Source organism: Leucoraja erinacea, chromosome 25, assembly GCF_028641065.1.
Source record: "Leucoraja erinacea ecotype New England chromosome 25, Leri_hhj_1, whole genome shotgun sequence".
Classification (NCBI taxonomy): Eukaryota; Metazoa; Chordata; class Chondrichthyes; order Rajiformes; family Rajidae; genus Leucoraja; species Leucoraja erinaceus.
In genome coordinates, this window is record NC_073401.1 from 22370658 (window position 1) to 22380947 (window position 10290).

At 42.4% G+C, this 10290-nt stretch overlaps 1 protein-coding gene across 1 annotated transcript; it reads left to right on the forward strand.

Annotated features, from left to right (window-relative positions):
- The first annotated feature begins 2636 nt into the window (after window positions 1–2636).
- Window positions 2637–6000, forward strand: LOC129709066 (immunoglobulin lambda-1 light chain-like). The gene is made up of 3 exons (XM_055655168.1): window positions 2637–2727; window positions 2844–3191; window positions 5378–6000. The coding sequence occupies exons 1-3, from the start codon at window positions 2679–2681 to the stop codon at window positions 5698–5700; spliced, it is 720 nt and encodes a 239-aa protein (XP_055511143.1). The 5' UTR covers window positions 2637–2678; the 3' UTR covers window positions 5701–6000.
- The last annotated feature ends 4290 nt before the right edge of the window (window positions 6001–10290 follow it).

A 10290-nucleotide genomic window follows, 5' to 3' on the forward strand; every position in this document is an offset into this window, starting at 1 on the left:
GTTGATTTTAATTAAATTAGACATATCTGGCGGCAATGAATTTTACTCAAATTATTTCAATGCAATTATCGCCTTCGTTCTGTTCCGCTTCTCCCTGCCATGCTTACAAATCTGTATGTCGCTGGTGATTCTTGCCTAATTACCTTTGTTTTAGTAGAAATATACTATTGGGAGTCAGGTCGTTGCAGTAAAAAAAATTTTGCAAGGTCGTGGAAAGGATCACCTCTGAAGAAGGGGCTATACCCGAAACGTCCCCCATTCCTTCTCTTCGGAGATGCGGCCTATCCCAGTGTTACTCCAGCATTCTGTGCCTATCTTCGGTTTAAACCAGCATCTGCAGTTCCATCCTATACACACGACGATGATACACACGACATTCATTTTTGCAAAAGGTGCTTACTATTTGCTTTTTTTTTCACAGTTATCGCGCATGCGAAGTTGTAAGTGCACTCTGTGTGTGCTTCATCACATCTTATTTTAAGAAAACGCTTTGTTTATGTTGGGGGCAAAGGCCACAACTTCTTATTTATGAATAGAAATGTGTTTCTCATTTAGTGCACCAGGCCTCTCACATCCTTTGTCCTTGCTTATCTGTTTCAGCATAATTTTCTCATCATTTGTGCCAGGTAGATTTCTCCTTCTGTGTCCATTTTCAGACAATATATTTGTGTCATCCAGTTCCCAATTCTCTTCCTCCTTTTTTGTGTGTGTCTGAATTCACCATTGTGTTGTGACACAAAAGAATGCCGATGTTGTAATCTTGAGTAACACTAACAGGAAAGGATTTAAAAGAAGTAGAGAGATGGAACTACAGATGATGGTTTACAAATTAAAAGATACACGCTGCTGGTGCACATCAGCAGGCCAGGAAGCATCCCCGAAGAATAGGGATAGGTCATGATTTGGGTATTAGTGGCCTAGTGTAACCTATTAATCACCCAATGCTTATTAACCATGACATGCTTTATTTAATTACATGTCGTGAAGATTAATTATTCGGTGCATTTTCATGATGCACTTAGCATTTCAGGCGCCACGGGTCGAACTTAATATACCCGCCACGTTCAAATGATGTCATTTTGTGGATTTACCAATTGAACATATTTTCCATTGTGCGAGAGAAACCCTCGGATAAATTCCTTTCATCTGGGATGAAATATATGCCGATGTGCCTATTTAATACCCTCAATACGGTAAATTCAATCTTTGAAGGTTTGTCCGATTTGATGCTCATAATTTATACGGAAGTCTGCATAACCGGTCTCGGGAATCCTTGCTAAAGTAGCCCGGCTTTTGTCTGTTGAATTGTTCGCGTATTTCATTTCTGCCAATTGGTCATAGCTAACATACGTTTAAAAAAAAACCCCAAAGAATTTCTGAATATCATGATTGGAACTCATATATTAACACGATAAAAATATAGAAAATATTTGTTTAAGAAGGATCTGCAGATGCTGGAAAATCTAAGGTACACAAAAATGCTTGAGAAACTCAGCGGGTGCAGCAGCATCTATGGAGCGAAGGAAATAGGCAACGTTTCGGGTCGACGTTTCCTTCGTTTCATAAATGCTGCTGCACCCGCTGAGTTTCTCCAGCATTTTTGTGTACCTTAGAAAATATTTGTCCTTGAATCTTGGAATGTTCTCGCACAGCGGGCAGAAGCCTTGGTATACAGTATACGTCGGCATTTATTAAGGTGTATTTTTGAGCCCCCCCCCTGCCCGCGCACATCATCCGAAGCGATCGGCTTGTGCTATATTTTAAATATATACAACGTATATGTAATATTATTGGTTATTTAATTATATTTTAATGCTGCTCCGGTATAGGAATCAACACTGTATGGTATTTCAGGTTCTCGTATTTAAAGCAGAGGCACCAGACTTTCTTCCGTTGGGTAAAATAAAGTTACCAGCACCGCGCCAGTTAAACGTATCTTCGTTTTTACTAACATCAAATGCAATGGCATGATGCATGCGTTTTGTGCAAGGACCGATATTACAGACGCATATTGGGTCGTGGTTTGCTGCACGACAGTACGGTCAAAGTAGACAATGTACATCGTTGCATCCGTGCACCAAAGTCACAGCTCAAAACTATGGTGTAATGTTGAAACTGATGTTTTTGTGAAGTGAGAGTAAAAGCAATGGTCCAAGTGCAGAAAAATAGGATTAATGTAGATGAGTACTTGAGAGTCGGCATGGACTTGATAGCCTCCGCGGGGCCTGTTCGCCTTCGACAAGGACAAAATGACAAAAACCTCAGATCCGCAATCTGCAATGATGTCTCGTCCAATATGCGAATCGTCAGAGTAAGAAAATCTATCTTATGACCGCACATTTGCTGAATAAACTCGTGTGGACCCTATCTTCCACAACAGCACCATGGGAATAGATGCATATATGAATGGAAAATAAAACAGTAATGCTCTATATTCCTTATTATGTTTTATGTTTTAAAAATGTATCGAAGTAACCAAGAAATAGAGAATTCGAAGCCTATTCCGGTTCCAATAGGTCGCAGGGAAAACCATTGACATTTCTGATTGGTTACAAGCAGCAATATCATTTGCATTAATCAGGTGACACCTCACCGCACTATTCAAAAGCGAGACGAAAAATAAGTTAGAAGCCACTGGGAAACTGTTGCCTTGCCTGGACTCCAGTCAGTAAAATACAATGACTTACTGCATCCGACTACTCTGTGCGCTGGCTCTTTGCGCGACTTGTGAGTTCCTTTGTTCATCAACATTAGATTTATCCTCGAGTACACTTCTCAGCTGGAGGTTTCTCTCGTGTTTTAATTCCAAATGATTGTTATCACTGTGCTCTTTATTTTCCCAGATTTACGCGCAGAAATTACAGTAAGCCAACCGCTTTCGATGTCCATCACTCCGGGGCAGAACTTAGAACTAACCTGCACCATGTCTGGCGCTACTTTAGGGAACGACAATGTATACTGGTATCAGCAGATTCCTGGACGTACTCCGCGGCTTTTAGTCTATTATTGGTCCAGCAAGAGCACTCCTGGTCGAGGTCCGGGAGTTTCAGAGAGGTTTTCCGGGTCAGTGTCAGGCAACACGGGGAGTTTCACAATATCTAACGTTCAATCAGACGACGCTGCCGATTATTACTGCGCTATGTGGAAAAACTTTTTAAGATTTGCAAAAGGAACACGAGTGGCTGTTGGCAGTAAGTAAAATATTTATTTCTAACGTTCTGTAAGTTCTTATTAACAATAATTAATTGCGTTATCTATCAATCAGGTGAGAATATCCATCATTATCCTTCATATGTTTAATCGTGTACTTCTATTGTAAGCTCCCACCCCCCCCCCCCCCCCCCCCCCTCCATTCCTCTCGACATCGCCACTGGCCCTCTGCGAGGTTTTGCGAATCTTTTGCACAGACAGTTAGCACCCAGACGATCTGTGGTTGCGTCTGAATCAACCCTTATTCTGTTCAACTTGTACTGTATTCTGTCCCGATGCAAAACTCACAGTGATCCTGAGATAGATTGCATTAGCTATTAGTAGATGCCATGCCGTCATGCGTGTCATATGTTGAACCGAGTTTATTTTCAGCATTTGCTCGAACACATTCAATCGAACAAAGCCCAGTTGCACCATTTATTATTGGATTGACATTGCCGAACACACATAATTATTTTACCTACTTACGGAGACCATGCGCCCCAGTCTAAATTGATGATTTTACAAGGGCTCCGTGAAGCCATTCACATTATACGGGTTGTAGTCACCATCACTCCGTCCCACCACTGTCCCAGATTACTAGCTGGTCGTGCTTTTCAAAAACCCAATTGGAATGGAAACTGACTGCTGTGGACGACCCTGTAACATAGCTATTCACCCACCAGTCAATCTGCACATTGAGAGGAAACGTTTGATTGAAGGAAGCGAACTACTGAAGCTGACCCGACAATCGAGTGCTCGCTTTCACACAATTAAAATTCATCATTTGTGGAAAGCGGAACAAGGATATTGTTTCAGCCCCACGACACTACAGAGCCATCCTGTTTTGTTAACTGTTTTCTCTCCCCTGAAGCTGTCTATTTTGTTGGGTAACCCCAGCGTTTTCAGTTTTTATATCTGATTTCTAGTTCTTTGTTGAGCAGAAAGGATTTTACTCAGCTACGACCGACTATTGAAAGTTTTTTTCTCAAATATCTGAAATTTAAGGTTTAATCTGAACCATCTATTCTCTCTGTGAGCTATGAAAAAATCATTGCATCGCGTTAGTCATTTAAAACATCAACTGTTTATTTTAGCTTCAATGTTTTTTCAAATCTTCGGCCAGGTAAAGGATCTGGTGGTCTTCTAACATGAAAACTTTAAAGAGCAAAAAACCCTTGCAATTATGATCATGCGCATCTGCAAACGTGAAATATGTTGCGTTGTTAATAGCAGTCCGGTATTATATCTGGTTGATGGAGTGCAGCCCGAACTGTTTCCATATTCAGACAATGAAAGGAGCAGTTCCCTTTCAAAAATGTCAGATTGGTTAGGATGGAACAACACGGCGAGAGTTGAATGGGTTTAAATATAACTAAGATTATAGTTTAAACTGTGTACAGCACTGCACAGACCACTGGTATAACACGGTGCAGAAGGCTACCTCACAGCTCCAGCGTTCAATCCCCTCCTAGGGTACTGTCTGTTGGGTTTGCAAGTTATTTCGTCAAAACATCAATGTCCTTGCACTGCTCCAAGACATGCTGTTGGGCTAATTGATACTCTGTAATTTCTTACTGCAGCAAACTGTAGAAAGAAGAGTTGTTCAGATAAGTTGCTAGACTGCAGTTAAATAATGGAGAGGAAGAAACTGGTTTATACCGAAGATAGACATGGAATGGAGGGGCAGTATGGAACGGACAGAATTATCTGCTAGGAGTTGGCACGGAGCTGACCGCCCGTTTTCCTCAAGTGTCCTAATAAATACACAAATCCGCCTTTGCCTAGAGGTCTTTTGCGTGAGAGCTCAAAGGAAATCGAGATCAATCCCTTTCTTGTGTCGCGCGATTCAAAAATAATGCAAGACTCTCCTGTTCGGAACTGTGCGAATGAAGCAAAATGAGAATTTATTAGATCGAAGATAGACACAAGTCACTCCAGCATTTTGTCTATCTTCGGTTTAAACCAGCATCTGCAGTTCCTTCCTACATATTACCGAGATTTTATTAAGGTAATGTTTGATTTATCCAGAAATCCTTATTGTAAATTCTATTTCAGTAGCTAGATACACGATGAGAATTTATTATTTTGAAGCGGGTGGACGTAAAGGCGTTCTGGTTATTACATTGACCTTTGATCCAAAAGTAGTGCTTCAATTCTTATTTAACTGCGATCTTTTGTTAATCAGATCCTCGGCCCCCTGCCGCATCCGTTTTACTACCTTCAGCAGATGAGATGAGAGTAAAGGGCACCGCCACCCTGGTGTGTTTGGTGAGCGGGTTTAATCCTGGTGCTGTGGAAATCCAGTGGACTGTGGACGGCAGTGCGAGAAGCGACGGCATTGAGACCAGCCGAATCCAGCAGGAGAAGGACAACACGTTCAGTGCGAGCAGTTACCTGACTCTGCCAGCCACAGTCTGGAACTCACACGAGTTTTACTCTTGTGTGGTTAAACACGAGACTCAGACAACCCCGCTTCGGGTGGATATCGCGAAATCCAGCTGTATGTGAAATGGAAATGTGTTAATCGAGAGCGTTTGTTTATCATGATTATTTTCCTTTTATTTGATGCAATCTCGAAATGTATTGGTCTCTGGAGTATTACATTTGCTAGATACATTTCTCAAGTAAAGCTTAATTTCTATGACTTGCTCACTTTAAAACTATTCTGTCGACAAAATACCAGTAGTATTTACAGCCTCCAGTTTAATTAATATGAGTTTAGTGCATCCAAATATTTGGAAAATGCCAATATGTGACCTTAGTGTTGTTTGTAGCCTTTGAGAAAATAAAGAAACTAATCTTAAATGCAATGCAATATCCTTTTTTTCTGATTCAAAATATGTTGACCGGGAATTAGAAAACTTTTGATGTTTCCACCCTTTTATTTTGGAATCGATCTCCTCCCAATGTACAGTGGATGATTAATTTGAATCCTGTAATTATATTAAGCCTCGGTTAGTTGGAATGCGATATTGCGTATGACTGTCGGTACCAGGAAATGTGGGAAAGGTAGTTGACGATGGCAGTCATTAAACACCATCAGTTTGATAGCAGCCCTGCCAACATGTTCTACGTCAACACAGGTGAAGCACTGAATGCACCGAACACTTAGTCTCAGTAGGAAAAAGAATCACAATCTTATTTTCCCCCCATCGCATTCTCCTATTCGTCCAGAGACTCAAATTCGCACCAAATACCTCCAAAGATGATTTTTGAAATAAGTATTTCTGCACATTAACGTTTTAACACAATCCATTTATACATTTACAATTAGCCAATGCGACTCAATTCAATTAAAAACACTGGAGATAACTAGTCAATAAAATTCAATCGATCCAGATAACACTTTTTTAAAATATAGCAGAAGAGATAGAATCCACGGAAGGTACACAGAGTAGGAGCAGTATAATTTGTCAGTGAGTGGAGGACAGGTCATATAATGGTTGTGCACATCACACTCATTTATTTACAGCGCTGTGGCTATAAGCTCGATTGATCAAAGAAATAGACAACGGCCACCACTGTGTCCGGCTAATACGCTATTGTTGCTACACGCACGTTCAAATTAACTTTACATTAATTCGCATGGTGGATAACACCTTTAGGATCGCCTATATTTTCATTATGCGGAAGTCCCGTGTTGGGCTTAGGAGGAGGGAAAACAAAAACGATAATCGCCTGTGAGAACCAGGGATATAGTATATTTGTAAAAAACAACATTTGGAAGAATCAAACAGTCATAGAGGTATGCAGCATGAAAACATAGTTCAACCCGTTCATACCATTCAATACACCCATCGAAGCTCCTCCAATTTGCCCGGTTTCAATCTAGACCTTTTCGGTCTGGATATAATTAATGCAATGAAAGCACTGCCGATGAATCTGTTAGGAGACTATGTACTTGTAATGAAACACGGGATATCAAAATGACGTCTCCTTTCTCTGAATGGATGTTATAAACGTGGCAGTAACGGAAAGAATTAGCAGAATAGCACGCTGACAGAAAATAATGATTAGAAATTGGCACAACATATCTTCCACTTAATGTGAAAAGACAATGTTTCAACTAAAATAACGTGTCGTTTAATTTTCAAAATCGTGCGCGTCTTCGGCAAAACTGGGCGGCAACTTCCCAATAGTCGTCAAGAAAGGAGTCTCATAGAGTCTCTGACCAGGAGGATCCAGTCATATACCGTAGGGAGGTAGAGAGTGCTTCGCCACAACAACACTTATCCCAATACACAGAGCATTCACATGAATTTACGATTCATCTTGGACGAATACAACGTACTATTATTTTTAATAAATTTTGCCTGTAGGGGGCAAATTCAGTGGGGGCAACTATTAAACAAATCTTTCGATTTGCAGGCTGGTTCGCTCTCCACGTGTAGCTGGTTTTAGCTAAAGGCCAAAGGAGCAAACTGCGCGATTATCGATGGGAGGGGCGAGGTTTCAACGGTGTATTGCGTTCATTGTGTGGCTCACTAGACAACTGGTTGAAATTTGCTAATTCATCGTGTCAGATAGCATCATTGAGGCATATGGAGAAGCGACGGGTTGGGTCGGGACCTTACTTCGAACTGATTGTCGTGCGGAGGGGGGGGGGGGGGGGGGGTGGTCTGAAAGAAACGTGGGGGTGGTGCTGCAAAGCTAGGTGAGTGATAGATGTATACATGTTAAATACTTTGAACGGCAGCTAGTTGGACACATGTTAGGGACGAATACAGACAGACGGCTGTGAGATAATAAGGAAATGGCCGTGAAATGTGGAGCCAGAGGAAGGAATAGCGATGGAAGGGGGCAGGGAAAGAGAAAAGGGAGGCGGGATAGAGGGAGAAATTAGCGAACATTCAGGTGGAACATAGCAAGCGGGTGGGTGGTAGAGGGAGGGGGGTTTGGTGACTGGGGGGGGGGGGGGGGGGGGGGGGGGGGGGGGGGGGGGGGGGGGGGGGGGGGGGGGGGTTATGTGTCAGGAGCAACTGTCGATGCTGGTTTAAACCGAAGACAATCACAAAAACCTGGAATAACTCAGCGGTCAGGCAGCATCTCTGCAGAAAAATAATAGAGGACGCTTGGGCTCGAGACCTTTCTTCAGACTGACATTCAGGGGAAAGGGGAACTTGTATTTGGATAATTCAATGTTCATACAGTTGGGTTGGTAAGCTACCAACGAGAAATGTAAGATGTTCTTCCTCTCTTATGCGTGTGGCCTCACTGTTGCAATGGATGAGTATCAGGACTGATGGGAAGGCATAGGAATGAGAATGTGACCCATCTCGGTGTACACCCATTTTTCCCACTATTCCATGTGCCCCGAAGATGCTGCCTCACCAGCTGAGTTACTGCATCACTTACTTTTTATGCAAACCAGCATGTGCGGTTCATTGCCATCCGTTGCCAACGGGAAGAAGGAACAGGAGCTTGAAATCTGGACCATCCAGGTTCAGGAACATCTTCTTCCCCACAGCCATCAGGCTATTAAACTCGCCATCAAACAAACTCTGAACAATAGCAGCCTATTGCACTGTATCTGTTTATTTATTGTGTGTGTATATATATATATATGGTCTATGGTATATAGACACACTGAACTTTTATCTCCTGTTCCGTATTATGTTTACATATTCTGTTGTGCTGCAGCAAGCAAGAATTTCATTGTCCTATCTGGGACACATGACAATAAAACTCTCTTGACTCTTGACTGTTGGGTATGTAATTAGATAATAGCTGTCACAACCGCTTGCTGCCAGCAAATAGTGAACCAAAACGTTAAGAAGGTGAGGACATCAGAACATCAATGCCGTCTAAATAGCTATGCAGGCTGGTCAGCACAAGTCCCGGATATAGCATATGATACGATATGATAGAACTTTATTAATTCCACGAGCGAAAATGATCTGCCAACAGTCATAAAAACACAAAATAAAGTGACGAGTGAAATTGTAGTGACGAGTGGAAAAGATTGGGGGATGTGTAAAGATCGGGGGGGGGGGGGGAGAGGGAGTAGGGAGGAGGGAGGAGGGAGGAGGGAGGAGGGAGGGAGGAGGGGGGAGGGAGGAGGGAGGAGGGAGGAGGGAGGAGGGAGGAGGGAGGAGAAAGGAGGGCGGGGAGCCAGTCTCCGTCTACCCCACGACAGAAGGGGGAGGAGTTGAACAGTTTGATAGCCACAGGGAAGAAGAATCCCCTGTGGCGTTCAGTGGCGGATAAGTTCGGAACTACATCTAGGACAGTCGTTTTCCGTGTATTCACTTTCGCAACCGTTCTATCCTTACCCCTTTTGTAGTTTCCACACAGGCCTTTATCCAACCATTTGCTAATCAACCCACCCAGCCTTATCTACATCCACCAATCACTTGCCAGATTTTGTCCCGCCAACAGCCCTCTTCCAACATAAAGTGGAGATTGACAGGTTCTTGGAGAATGGAGGTGAGAGGTAAAATAGATCAGCCATGATAGAATAGCAAAGCAGGTTCGATTGACCGAATGGCCTAATGCTGCTCCTACGTCTTATGGATTTGTGACCCCCCATCCCCTCTACAATCAGAAACCAGAAGAAGGGTCCCGACCCAAAACGTCGCATATGTTCTCTAGATGTGATGGCCCACCCACTGATCTACTTCAGCACTTGTATCTTTTTTGTAAGGATGTATGCCGGTCGTAAGGATTTGGGAATAACCGCGATTCTGCTTTTGTTCGCACCCATGATTCTGATAAAAGCTTATCACTGACAATAGCACTAATTTTGTACTAAGCAATGGGATGTACTAGATTCTGTATAAATTTAAAAATCATAAACATGCATAAACATTGACGTAAAGTCCTCAAGATTAGTTCTGACATCCAATAACCTGCAAACTATCTAAATTTTCGATGTTAATTAGTCAATTTCCGACGCCCAAATTTGTTTTATATGGTTCTTAAAAACAGTAATAACCTTAAGCAACATTTTGTAACATTCATTTGGTTTGGTTCTACTTTCCCTGGCGTATTATGCACCCTCCTGAAACAATCATCCGCCGCAAACAAACCACCTCGCCTTTTGTGGAGTAGCACTCGGATATCAGAGCTGAAATTCTCAATTATCTTGAGCCGATGCTT